Raw genomic sequence first — 13829 nt, 5'->3', positions numbered from 1 at the left:
GCCTGGGCCGCTGTAACGAAAAACCATAGACTGAGGGGGTTAAACAACAGAAATATATTTTCTCACAGTTCTGCAAGTTAGAAGTCCCAGATAAAGGTGTCAACTGATTTAGTTCCTGGTGAGGGCTCTCTTTGTGTCTTATAGATGGATACCTCGCTGTGTCCTCACACAGTGGAGAGAGAGAACTCCGGAGTCTCTTCCCCTTCATACAAGGACACCAGTTCTGTCAGGTCAGGTCCCCACTCTTACAACCTTACTTAACCTTAATCGCCTCCTTAAAGGTTCTACCTACAAATACAACACATGGAAGGAGGGGCTGGGGCTTCAGTGTACGAATTTTGGAAGGACACGATTCAGTCCAAGGCAAAAGCATCGTTGATTTAGAACTGCCTGCTGCACGTGAGGGAGTGGGCAGTGTTTCATTTGGATGGGGGCCGGAGCACAGTGTTGAGGTCTTTGAGGACAGATAACCCATGTCATTTATATCAACCACAGAACTGGAGTGTGACCACTATCCAGCCACCACCTTCGTCCAGTGCAGATTACAGTTCTGCTGGCGTTCAGCCTGCGAGGGCCTGGGGCAGTGGGAACTGCTTGGAGCCTGATTGGAGCAGGGCCTGGGCTGGCAGGCTTTAGGGTTCTGCAACACGGGCTGGGAGCAGAAGTGAGGGGGAGGCCAGGTGAGCACTGAGATGACCAGAAGGCTACCCCTGTCATGGGCCTGTCATGGGTGAGATGAATCCCCAGGTACTGGCCAAGAACACAAGGGAAGGGAGTGAAGGTCTCTGAATGCCACGAACACCCCATCTGCCTGGGCAAGGGTTTGTCCAGAAGACTGCAGGGCCCGTGGGTTGGGGAAGGACAGCGTTTCCAGAGGCCAGAGCCAAGGAGTACAACCATGAAGAGAGTAAAGCCTGAGGCCTGAAGATGGATGTTGGGCTCCCTGGACAGTGGGTCAAAAAAAAAAAAAAAAAAAAAAAAAAAAAATGGCTTCCAGAGTCAGACAGCTAGACCTGTGGGATCTAGGGGACACATCTCAGGGAATGGCGGGAATTCATCCTAGGAGGGGTAAATGAGCCTGGGCATCTTCCCACTTTACTATCCCTCCTCCCAAACTCTGAGATAGGAGAGCCGAGGGTGCCTAGGCTTGGGGAGGGGGGTGATTGGGACTTGCTCAAAGAGGCAACCTCAGGACCAAAAGCTTCCCTACCCTGCCCTGCCCCAGGGAGGCCCTGCCACCTCCATGCAGAATGGATCTCACTTCTGATCTTGGTACAACTGAGCAGTGTTTGGTCTGCTCTGCTCTGGTTTCCAGGAAGTCCTCTGACAATCCCTGCCTTGGTCCTGGCCAGACAGCTGGGGGTACTGAGTTTTCAGTGGCCAGATCGTGCTCCTCACCTAAGCTCTTGAGGCGGAGCCCGTGTCCTAAGTCCTCAGGCCTGTTGGCCTGCCCACCACCCCCACCAATACCTGAGAGCAAACACGGGTTACTCAGTTGAACGCTGGGGCTGTTGAAGCAGCCCAAGGTTCAAGGAGGCTGCACGGGGACACGGCTGGGAGGGGCCCCGGGAGAGCTGCGGAACCACTGAGAAAAGCAGACCCACGCCAAGGAAGCAGGCAAGAGAGGCCGGGTGGCCACCTGCATCTGTGTTTATTGTTCTGATTTCTCCAACCTCAGCAGAGCAGAATATGAGGCCGGTGGCAGCGAGGCCCATTCCATGGTGCTATGAGGCCGGCCAGAGTCATGTGCGTGTGGGGCCAGAGTCCACAAGACAGCCACTGGAAGGAAGACCCACAATTCGGGGGGCTTGGCGCTCCCTCTTCGGCACCCTCCACGCCAGAAGCCCCCAGTGGGATTGGTAATGTGGCAAGCATGAGTGTGCAGGCCTCGGAGGGAGCAGCCACGGGGGTCGAGCAGCCGCTGGAAGCTCCATGGGAGCCTGGGCAGGCCTCCTGAGGCCACTGGGCACCACCCTTTGCCCCGGAGAGAAGTTGGGATGCTGGGCCAGTTGTGGTGGGTCAGACACCAACAGGACCTCTCCCTGAGCTGTCCTCTTCCCCACAGTCCCCATCCCCGGCTCCTGCCACCTGATGGTCTGGTCTGCACAAGGCCCATCTCTTCCAGAGGAACCGACCCAGTAAGGCCCAGCATCCCAGGACCTCGGGATGCTCTCCTGTCAAGAGCGTCAGCACAGTGCTAGGCCTTCAACCGGCCCCAAGAAGGGGAGGTGAGAGAAGCCTGTGGGGCTGGAGGCCGGAAGCACAGGGAGGCCTGTTCAGGCCCCTGGGTTGATGTCTGCCCGAAGCCCTGGCTCTGCATCTGTCTGTGCTGCCATCCGGGACATGAGTGTGAATCCCAGAGGGCCCTCCAGTCCGGGCTCGGTGGGGGCAACACCCGCAGACCTGGTGGGGAGAGGGAGAGAAGAAGGTCCTGGAAAAAGGCTGGTTGCCAGGGGACCGGAAACCACTTCTCTCCACTTGTTCAGCTTTGGCCACGGGGGGTGGGGCTGTGTGGCCCCGACAGCTGTCTAGATGGGCCCTGGAGAACGGAGACTCGGACCCCAGGTCCCCATCCTTGCAAAAGTCTTTTGGACAGAGAGTCTATCCAGGGCCAAAAGAGGAAGCAAGACTGAGCCAGAGACCTACCGCGATTAGGAGTAGGCCAGGCCCTGGAGCCCCCGGGCTGAAGAGTGGAACTTGTCGGAATCTTCAAAAGGCTGGTCTGCCGTAAGCAAAGAGAGGAACTGTAAGCTCTGGGCGGTCTGGGGGCCTTATCTGCCTGTGTGCCTCTGGGCAGGGGACAGCATGCAGGGCACCAGCACTTTCTGAGGGCAGAGCTATGGGGAGCCTTGCAGGGATTCGGTCACTCCTAGTCCTGGCCTGGGGTCAGCACTGCAGACAGTTAGGTGCAGCTTGCCCTTCAGACCTCTCTCAGGGGGTGCAGCCCAAGCCCTTGCTGGCCCAACTTCCTCAATTGAAAGAGGGGACTCTGGGCTCCTCTTCCCAGCCCTGCTGCCTCCAGAGGGCCTGGGTCAAGGTGAGGAGACAGAGTGCCAGCTCAGGAAAGAGGTCAGCCCCCTGGAGTACTGACACCTAATGTGGCAGCAACATATCTCCCTCCCGTATGCCCACAAAATTCATCACTTCGGTCACCCTCGCTCGCCCCTGCCTAAACCCCTGCCCTCCATGATCTCTCTGCTGGTAGGAGAAATCAGTGGCCCTCTTCTCCCCAACCTTCACATTTTAAGCTCCAGACACACTCAGGTTAAGAAAAATTATCTAGAGGTGCCTGGGTGGCTCAGCTGGTTAAGCCAACTCTTGACTTCAGCTCGGGTTATGATCTCATGGTTCGTGAGTTCGAGCCCCAAGTCTGGCTCCGTGCTATCAGCGCGAAGCCTGCTTGAGAGTCTTCTCTCCTCTCTTTCTGCCCCTCCCCAGCTCGTGCGTGCCCTCTCTCTCCCAAATTAAGCTTAAAAAACAATTATTCAAAACTTGGAAACAAGGCAAAAAAAAAAAAAAAAAAAAAAGACTGTGCCCTTTTAAATCATCCTAGAACATTCTCTAACGAGCCTATCCTAAAAGTCATCTTATTCTAGGGGATGTGACTCTTCCTGACTCACTATACACTGCTGGTCAGGGCCCAGCATTGTTAAGTTGGATGCTGACTTGAAGGAGATAAATGACAGATGACAACCATTTCACTAATGGCATGTGGGAGGGGTGACATAGTCTCAATTCTACATCTATAAAATGGGGGCGGGGGGTGCCTGGGTGGCTCAGTCAGTTAAGCGTCCAGCTTCGGCTCAGGTCATGATCTCACGGTCCGTGAGTTCGAGCCCCGCGTGGGGCTCTGCGCTGACCGCTCAGAGCCTGGAGCCTGTTTCGGATTCTGTGTCTCCCTCTCTCTGACCCTCCCCCATTCATGCTCTGTCTCTCTCTGTCTCAAAAATAAATAAACATTAAAAAAATTAATAAAATGGGGGCGGGGAAGCTGGGTTAAACCGTATTTAAGGCCAGTCCCCTTCCCTCCCACCAGCGACCCAGTTTCTCAGGGCGGTGTGTGCTACCCTCTCGTGGACACCAGGAGGCATAGGTCAAAGGCACGCAGCCTGTGTGGGGTTTCTCCAGCTCCGAGTGTTGGGTCTTTGTTCTGTGCTCAACCAGGTGGGGATGGGAGTGGTTTCCAGACCTCCTCCAACTGAGATTCGAATCTTCTCGTTGGCCACGTGGCCAACTGGCAGTTTCAGAGTGTGACCACCCCAAGCTATGAGGCCTAGGGAAGTGGGTTCCTGATGGACTTCCTGAGACCTCCGCAGAACTCCCTTCTCTACACCCTCCAGGGAAAACTGGCCAACCAGCCCCAGGCTCTGGTGAGATGTGGACGGAGTGGGCCCCTGAAGCCCCCCTGCTCCACCAGGCCATAGCCGGGCAGCATGGATCACCCACCTGGAAGCCCCTCTCCTTGGGCTCTGGGGCAGGCCTGGGGTGGGGAGCTGGGTGGGCGCAGCACGGGGGCGAAGGCGCTCCTCTGTTTGACAGCGGAGATCATGTTGACAGGCGAGAAGGAGAAGACGCTGGTGGTGGGGGCAGCGGCCGGGAGGGACATGGAGGAGGCAGCGGCCAGCGGGGGGCTAGAGGGCATGACTCCGGGGCGGGGCGGGGAGGGGCAGGCGCAGCAGGGAAGGCGGTGGGAGACACAACAGGGAGATAGCACCAGAGTGAGCAGCTCAGTTGGGGCCCCGGCATGGGCAGTGGGCCCCACGTGGGCTGCTGACCCAGGCACCAGGCTCAGACCTTACTGGCGGGGGCGGGGGGGTGCTGTGAGGGTCCGGGGGAGACCAGTATAGGGCGGGGTCTGAAGGTAGGCTAGGTGTCTCTGGGGTCCCGGGCTAGCACTCGCCTCTCTGTGGGTTCTACAGACCTTTTCTCAGGGCTGCAAATGACAGGGCCAGACCAGCTCAAAATAAAAGCAAAACCAGAGTACTCAACAAAACCAAATATTGGGAGGTGTCCCCCAAGATGAATGATGAGGAAGTGATGGAAAAGAATAGGTCAGGGTTCCTGCTGAAAGCCACTGGGATTCTGAGATGCTAAGAAACATTCATGGACTTTGGGGTACCAAGGTTAGAGTCAAAGATCAAGGTTCACAGCAGAGCTGGGGCAAGTGGTCAGGGATGAAGTTTGGGGGTACACACAGGTTCCTGTTACAAGGCCCCCCCGCCGTAATCTCAGCTCACAATATAAGCTAACTTTCTCTACACATATGTTTCCCTTCCCAACCCCTCCCCCTGCCCCCCCCCCCCCCCCCCCCAGACACTTTGTTCTCTTTCAACCTAATGCAATTCCTTGTCATCTCCGGCCTGGGCCCTGGAGGCCTCCTATATCCCCCTCCGCCAACCAGTCGATTTTAAACAAAAACACAGAGATCCACATCCTTGGATCTTCTTGTTCTCAACCTGCTGGCCATCCAGGGCTGTAGCCTGTTCACCTGGGAATAGCCGGGGAGCCTCCTCCTCGCAGGCTTTGCCTGCCCCTCCTTTCTGCGGCCTCCTCTCCTGGGGGCTTCTGCCCAGGGCATCTCTGGATACTCCTTTCTACATCCTCACCTGAACCCGACTCCCTGCCTCTCTCTTCTGCACACCAATAAGGCTGTGATGTGAGTGTTGTCCAAGTGGCTGGCATGGGGTGGGGGTGGGGGCTTCTCAAAAGGAACCAATAGCTTGAGAAGGCTGCCTTTGGCATCTAAGCACACCCCCACTCCCCTTTTGAAAAAGCGATGCCTTCAACAGCTGCCCCTGTTCCAAATGTCTTCAGCTTCATGGATCACCATCTCTTTAAGACAAGGCTCACTGCTAGCTGATGAGGCCCATGGAGCTCCATGAAGGGCCTGAGATGAATGCCAGAAAAATGTACTGTATCTCTCAAGGCTGGGAGCTTACAGCCACATATTGTAGTTTGGGTAGTAGTGGGATCTGTGGGCCAAACTGAGAGTTGCTGGCGGCCAAAGCAGAAGACCAAGGGGAGGCCCAAGCAGACAGCCCCAGACCCTCTGGCTGGGGCAGTGCTGGATGTCATTCCAGGCATGTCCTGGCAGACTCCATGAGAATGATACCCCCCTCCCCCCCCGCCACCGAGCTGTGCCACATGCCACTGGGAGTGGATGGGGACATGGGTTAGTACTGGTCACAAAATGGGACCAACCCTGAGGCAAGTCCAGGGTATCCCCAGCTAATGCTGGAAGCAGGGGTTAAGCAGCCCTAGAATTCTTGATCCTCTGGCTGAATGGGGGGAAACCCCATATGGGGTGGCTTCTGCCCACTGGGGCAGTGTGCTCCCCACTGCTGACTGCACTGTGAGTATGGTGGAGGGAAAGGGCTGGTATTCCAGGTCCGGCCAATATAAAATTCAAAGGGCACCCAGAGAGTTTGTAAGAATGCTGTCCCAGATCTGAAGGAAGTGGGAGAGGTGGAGCCTGGCCTGAGCAGAGGTCCAGGAGAGACAAGGGTCTTAGTAGGGACAGTAGAGGTTCGTGGCCTGTGTAAACACAGACATCCGGGGCTTCAGGTCCCAGAAGCTGAGCCCAGGCCATCAGGAGAGTCAGGCTCAAACCCACAGCCAGAAAGAGCAGTACCCAGGATGGAAAATCATACACTCTTTCTAAATTGTGTCTGGGCACTTCATGCACAGTGGCACATTCAGATCTGAGAACAGACCCTAGGCAGGGGTGATACTGATCCCGTTCTACAGAGAGGAAACTGAAGTTGAAAGAAATAAAGTAACTTGTTGAATGTCAGACAGCTCCTGATTGGGACTTTCAAACCCTGTATCCATCTGTCTGACCACACAATTTGCCTGCTCTTCCCAGCCGGATTGCAGGGAGCCACAACTTTCCTCCTCTGACCCCTGTTTCTCAGACCACGGGGGACAGACAGGTAGAAGCCCATTTTGATTGAGCCATTAGTTCCCTAGGACCTCCGGCAGGGGGCGCCAGCCTCCTCCCAAAGTCCCCGCATAAGACGGAAAGGTGGCGGTCCGCCAGGTTTCAGCTGGATGTCGGTACCCCCACCCCCCAGCCCCGGTAAAGGCCCTTTCAAGGGGAGGGGAGGGCTAGAAGCGACGCGTGCAACTGGAATCCTCAAAGAATAAAGGTGCGAGAACTGCCCCGGCCCCAGGGCCCATGATGTGCAGCCAAGGGGTGGGGTCGAGGGGCAGGCGTCCCACAGCAGAAACAGGTCACACGCAGAGACGGCCGGCCTGGCTCACAAGGGCAAGGCCAGGGTCGACCGTGGTGAGACAGTCGCCGGAAGCCCCCCACCCCCCTGGGGCTGGGAGGGGGCAAGGCTGAGCCCCATGCAGCTCCCCGGGCAGGGGACACTCACTGGCGAAGGGTGAAGTGGCCGTGGAGCCATTGAGGAAGCTAGGGGACCCGGGCACGCCGAGGCCGGCCACGCCCGGCGCCCCGTAGCTGCCGAGGCCCGAGCCGAGGCCGCTGCCGTAGCTGCTCTGCTGCGAGCCGGGGCTGGGCGCGAACCCGCGCGGGGACGCGCTGCTGCAGCTGCGCGCGTAGCCTGCGAGAGAGGGCGGTCAGGGGCGCAGCGCGGGCGGGGACCCGGGGCTGCCCTCAGGGGCGGCGGGACGCACCCGGCTCCGGGCCCGGCGTGGCGTCCCCGACGGCGATGGCCAGCGGGCTGCTGAAGGCGTTGATGCCCACGACGGCGGGGTGTGGGTGGCTCGGGGCCAGGGGTCCCAGCGGCGCGGGCGCGCGGGGGGCGCTGTACAGAGCCTCGGCCACGTCCGCCGCGCGCTTCAGGAGTAGCTCCTGCGAAGACAAGAGCGGGGCACGGCCGGGGCAGCCGCAGGCGCCGGGAGGGGGACAGTCCCCGGCCTGGCGGCGCGAGGAGGCGGGCGGAGGCGCCATACCTGGTTACTACTGGGCACTCCGTACAGGGCCTCCGCCAGGTCGGCCGCCCGCTTCAACAGCACCTCCTGGGGGCGGGGGAGGAGACAGCGGGATGGAGGGACAGCCCCGGGGTGGGGGGTGGCAGAGGGGCCGGGCGACCCCTCCGCCCACCCACCCCGCCCCTGGGGCCACAGGACTCGCTCATCCCCGGTCTGCTGCGCCCCGCTGGGTACCTTGGGCAGCCTCTCAGGATCTCCAGGGTGTCTGGGGATGGCTTTCTGTAGCCTCTGGAATCCGTAGTCGATGGTGGGCTCATTCAGGGCTGGGGAGAGGGGCGGCGTTTTGGAGGACCCCCTCCCAGCGCGCTCCGCAGGACCAAGCCGGCCGGCAACAAGTCGGGGAGCCTCGCTGCAGACCCCCTCCACCAAGCCTGGCCCAAACCTCTCGGAATGCTCCGGGCACGCGGGTCAGCAAGGTTCGGTTCGCGGAGTTTCCTCAGTTCATTTCTTTGCTCATTCATTCAACAAATATTTACTGAGCTGGGCCCTGTGCCAGGCGCTTGGCATTAACACACAAGCACCATCCCATCCCATCTGTGGTTCGAAAAATGCAACTGTATGTACGTATTAGCGTCTACAGTCCTAGGGGCAGGACTGGAGGGAGAGTTTTCTGTCTCCATTACCAGGAATAACACATTAATTACAAAAGTAAAACACCCCAACAATCTCCATTTATCACAGCTCAGGGGGACTCTCGGCAGCATGTGACCATTAGAAGTTTGCCTGTGCGCCAGGGAAAGGACTGGCCACATCCAGGGTTCTGCAGAGGAGGCAGCAGACTCCTAACTAGGCTCCCCAGGACTTCCTTCTCTCCTCCTCCTGGCCTGGCCAGGACCAACTCACCAGCCTCAAGGCCCTACCCACTTTCTTCACCACCAACTCCAGATTTAGTGAATTTCCTTTAGTTTCCCCCAGAGTGTAAAGCACGCACTCATTCCCATGTCTTTGCATTTGCCATTCCTTCTCCAGGACTGTCTTTCCTTCCCCATCTCTGCCTCCCTATTCACCCCTCCCATCTCAGCCTGGTCCAGTTAAGCCCACACTCCCTCCTAGAGGTCCTCCCCTCCCAGCACTCCGCATGTAACTCCACTCACCTCACACTTTGTTCACTGCTAGGGCCACCCCTACCCGCTTAAGACCGTAACTCCCTGACGGTAAGTATGGCTACTGAGTGTCGGGTGCTGGGAAGGGTTAGGTGGTTATCTGCAGGGAGGAGGATGGGGAGAAGTGGGTGGCTGGGACAGGGCAGGAAGATGAAGGTGGAGAGGGTCCTGGTGGGTAGTCAAATAGAGCCAGGAGGGGGGATTCGACACTCCTGTCTTGTGTTAACTTCTCGCCCTTGCTTCCTGCAAGGGGTATATTGGGGGGTGGGGCGTGCACCTGCTTATGCCCACGTAGAGTGAAGACTGAGGTGGCTTGGGGAACCAAGAGACCCAGGGAAGATTAGGGAGCATTGAGCCTATTTGGGGCACCTTTGAAATAAACATGCCGCTGGAGATATTCTAGACCCTGGGGAATGCGTGTGTGTGTGTGTGGGGGTGTCCTGGCGAGGAGGTCCTAGGCAGGGGGAATGTCCCGACGGGGCTGAGACTGCGAGCCTGGGAGGGGATTGAGGAGACCTAGGCCAAAGAGGGAAACAAGCTCTGAAAAGATCCTACCGCTCAAGGAACGGTCACGTGGTTTAGGTAGGGAAGAGGCGGGGCAGCCGCTTAGGGGGCGTGGCCACACAGTAGGTATTGGCTAACCACGACCCGGGCTCTGGTGCACTGGGTGGAACTCCTTCCAGCAACCCTGGGCCTCTCTGCCCCCTCCCGCACCCCCCACCTGACTCCTTACCTGTGTAGACAAAACGGCCGGGGGCTCCCTTGCAAAACTGCTTGGACTTGTAGGACAGGGTCACCTCCACCACCCCGGGAATGTGCCGCGGGGGCGTCTGAACCCGTATGGCGTGGGGCGTGATGAGCTGCGAGGGGAGAGGGGAGGCCTGCGGGTTCCAGCCCGGGGCGAGGGGAGGGCCCAGCCTCGAGGCCAGGAGGGAGACTGGCGGGGGTGGCCCACCTCGCTCCACACGAGCACGTTCCCGAACACGACCTGCAATCCATCGAAGAAGTTGTCGCCGATGACAATGACGGTGGCGCCTCCTGTGGTCCAGCCCTCCCCGGGGCTGATGGCCTTGATACAGGGGGTGGCAGCTGGGAGGCAGGTGAGGAGCCAGATCAGGGGCCTGCAAAGTGGGGGCTGGGGGCTGGCTGGGCTCGCGGCAGCGGGTGCTGGGCGGGGGGGGGGGGGGGGGGTTCCTGACCTTCAGAGGGGTCCAGGCGGCGCGCCCTGCGACCATGCTTGGAGTTGTTGTGCACAAACATGTTGTCAGACACGGCCAGCACGTGCCCATCCACGCTCACCGTCGTGGACACCACCACCTGTGAGGAGAGTGGAGGCCAGCCTGGGTGAGGCCCTGGGGCGCTCCCTGGTGGTGGTGGGGGGACTGTTGTGGGGAACAGGCAACTCGGTGAGGGTGGGTGGCTGGATGCTGGAACTCAGAGTCATTGGCAGGGGAAAGAGCTCCCCCCAGGGGCTGAACGGTGGAAGGGGGAGGCAGCTAGGTCAAGTGATGCCGCGGGACTCACGATCTCTGGCTGCCCAGGGAGGCGAACCCCAGGAACTAGAAAAATCAAGAGCGCTGAAAGAAAACTCTGGCTCGTTGGGCAGAGTGCCTACTGTTCTTATTATACACACCCGCACCCCAGGCTGTAGCCCTGGAGCTCCAAGGCTGGAATGTGTCTTAGGCTAGTGGGAGTGAGAGTTTTGACTGGGGGTGGGGCGGTGGGGAGGGGGCAGGATCATCCTGAGAAGCCATCAGCAGGAGCCCCCCAGCCTCGGGAGGAAACTGGGGCTGCCTCCTTCTCTCCCTCCCACCCTTCACTGAGAGGGGTGTGCAGGTTGGGGATGTACTAAGGGCAGCTGCTCTCTGCTTCACGCTATGCAAATTAGCTGGGTCGTTAATCATGTAAAAATGTCACAATTAGCATCTCCTTAAGTGGGACTCTAATGAAGCCTCCCTTGGCAGCCAGCATAAGTTGAGATGGAGCTGCCCCACCCCCAGCAGGCACCAGGCCCTGAAGCACAGGGCTGGGCAGAGACCTGCCTTGGGGCTTTTCCCAGGGTGGCGGGACCGCGGCCTTCCCCACCCGCCCCATCGGGAAAGGGTGACCGGATGCAAGGGGACCCCTCTCCCAGACCCACCTGGAAGCGGCGCATGTCTCGGGGATTCCCTGCATTCTTTAGGCAGTTCTGGTTGCACTTGAGGAAGAACTTGAGGAAGAACCTGAAACAGTATGGTGGGTGGGCTCAAGGGTGGAGGTAGGGGGTCTGGAAATGGATGAGGAAGAACCTGAAACAGTATGGTGGGTGGGCTCAAGGGTGGAGGTAGGGGGTCTGGAAATGGATGAGGAAGAACCTGAAACAGTATGGTGGGTGGGCTCAAGGGTGGAGGTAGGGGGTCTGGAAATGGATGAAGATCCAACTGTTCCCTTCCATGCCCCTTCCTGGCGGGGTGACTCCCCTCTGCTCACACAAGGCACACATCCCATATTCCCACCACAAGCTGCATGTATACGGAGTGCCTGATACGTACTGAGTAGACCCTTCCCCGCAGTTAATTCACGACACGGATTATCCACCCCCTGCCCACAAAGTATATACTCATCACGCTTATCCAAATATGTCCATTATATATATGATATATATACCCATTACTCATGAATTATCCCCACTCCACAACGTATATGCCACATGTAATATGTACTCACATTTACCTGTAGACTTACCCCACACCATGTATATTTGTCATTCTGCATGTGCATCACACATAAAAGTGCATTCACCTCACACAGCACATCCCTCCTCCTGAGTATACTAACACACACAACGTATACTCATGATAATACACCCATTATATATACCGCATATGCCCGATATACTATTACAAAATATGGCCGTCGCACACAGGGTATACCCACTATACTCAGGGTATCCTTCAGAGAGCATATATGATACATATTCCACATATAGCCTATAGTCATCATACACATATGGTATACTACTCACACACACAGAGTCTATACCCATCACGTGCAGCATATGCCCATCCTGTACAGTAGATGCACAGGAAGAATATGAAAGTATATATTAATATACCACTTTGTGTTGTATATGATTACCCAAAATACACTCACAGCAAATGCTGTGCAGTCATCACATAGAGCAAGCAGATCACCCTTCCTCCTTCACAGCAGACCCCCCCCCCAAAACAAATCCCTCTTGCACACAGATCTCGCTCACACGTAGCAGATTCCCTGCCATGGCACACCCCCCCCCCCCAAACAGATCTCCCTTGCACGTGTTCTACATCTGTTATACACATAGCAAAAAGTTCATCAGGCAGAGCCTATACCCATCACATACCGCAGCGTACCTGTCAGACCCGAGGCCGTACAGATACACAACGAGTACCTTCTTTTTTACACACAGCAATCGCAAAAAAAGCACAGTGTATGCCCTGATGAGACTGATTTTTAGAGAAAACACATGAGAAGTTGGTCCTCTGGTCCTTTCAGGCAGTTGGCTGGGAGGGTGGGGCCTCGGCTTTGCCATCCACCAGCGAGGTAATCAAGGATAATGCTCTGGATTGGTGCCCTTAGTGAACTCAGAATGTTTCAATATCTGCCCTAGCCCGTTCAGGATCCTGTGAGCGTCCGGGGAGACGTCCTTTCCAAACCACAGCCTGCAGGGCTAACGTCTGCAGGGGTTCAGCTCCTGGCATGTAGCCCGCCTCCTGGGCTATTCCATGGGTTCTGCCAGTGTGCTGCCTCATTGTACCACCCAATCCCCAGGGTTTTGAACCCCGAATCTGAATCTACACTTAAGTCCTTAGAGTTGCCTCCAACTCCAAAGCACGAACTTCACATTCAGAGGAAGATTTATTATAGGTTCTAAAAGCTAATCCCCAAGTACTGGTAGGGGTGGGCATCACCCCTGGAACAGAGGTGTCCCAAGGGGCAGCCACTCATTGGGAGTTGGCACCATTTACCTGGAGATGCACCTACCCCCAGGCCCTGCCTCTGTCTACACTGCTGACACCTTACCACCTGTCACATTCCCCCACTCAGTGGATATCCTTCTGGGAACCCTTTAATTTCCCTTTCTATAGGGTCGTTACGTCAGCACACATTTCCATCCACCGTGAATACCTCCCCAAATAGTTTCATGTAGTGTAGACCTTCTGTGCGCCCCTGCAGAGCACTCGGAGATGCAGATGCCTCCTGTGACCCCAAACAGTGCACATCCACCATGTAGACATGCCTCATTCACCCCTACAGGATACCTTGCATGCACACAGCTTATATGCCCCCAAACAGTAGTCAGCCCAATGTAGATGCCCTTTGTACCCCATTAGGCCACCCCAAATGCTCCCGAACAGCGTATCTGCAGAGTATAGACACTCCATTGATTTCACATTTGCCATAGTAATGGCTCCCTCTATCCCTATAAGACACCCCATCGTGCAGACACCCCTATGCTCACAGTAATCACCTTATACACACCCCGCATTTCCATGATATGGTGCAGACCACTTTTAAATTCCATATCCACATGGTGCTAGGAGGAGGAGGTGCTTTACGAGGCGCTAGAAGGGGGCGGGCAAACACCAGGACAGGAACAGTCCCTGTCCTGAAGGGGTGAGTGCCAGCCCTTGGATATCGCTGATGGTGCAGGCTTGGGAGTGACACACACTTCCCTTACACCCGCACATGTGCCCGCTGCACCCAACTCCACTCTCAGGCCTACAGAATCCAGAGGGAGGGTTCTTT

The 13829-nt window shown here is 57.1% G+C and overlaps 1 protein-coding gene across 2 annotated transcripts in view; it reads right to left on the bottom strand.

Annotated features, from left to right (window-relative positions):
- Nucleotides 1–1605: 1605 nt before the first annotated feature.
- The window catches only part of EBF4 (EBF family member 4), a 58295-nt gene continuing 46071 nt past the window's right edge, over nt 1606–13829 (bottom strand). Inside the window, exons 8-18 of one of the 2 annotated variants that reach the window (XM_053890389.1) lie at nt 11203–11284; nt 10262–10379; nt 10018–10151; nt 9796–9922; nt 8134–8222; nt 7921–7986; nt 7642–7819; nt 7380–7568; nt 4447–4644; nt 2647–2722; nt 1606–2403 (exon numbers count right to left, since the gene is read on the bottom strand). In XM_053890389.1, coding sequence (XP_053746364.1) covers nt 2652–2722; nt 4447–4644; nt 7380–7568; nt 7642–7819; nt 7921–7986; nt 8134–8222; nt 9796–9922; nt 10018–10151; nt 10262–10379; nt 11203–11284 — 1252 coding nt within the window. In that variant the 3' untranslated portion in view covers nt 1606–2403; nt 2647–2651. Of the gene's footprint in view, nt 2404–2646; nt 2723–4446; nt 4645–7379; nt 7569–7641; nt 7820–7920; nt 7987–8133; nt 8223–9795; nt 9923–10017; nt 10152–10261; nt 10380–11202; nt 11285–13829 lie in introns of those variants that run through there. The other variant, XM_053890390.1, reaches the window with a different exon arrangement.

The sequence above is a fragment of the Panthera pardus genome, unplaced genomic scaffold (assembly GCF_024362965.1).
Source record: "Panthera pardus isolate Hobbes unplaced genomic scaffold, ASM2436296v1 HiC_scaffold_25, whole genome shotgun sequence".
Taxonomy (NCBI): Eukaryota; Metazoa; Chordata; class Mammalia; order Carnivora; family Felidae; genus Panthera; species Panthera pardus.
This window is presented reverse-complemented; position numbering and strand designations above follow the sequence as displayed.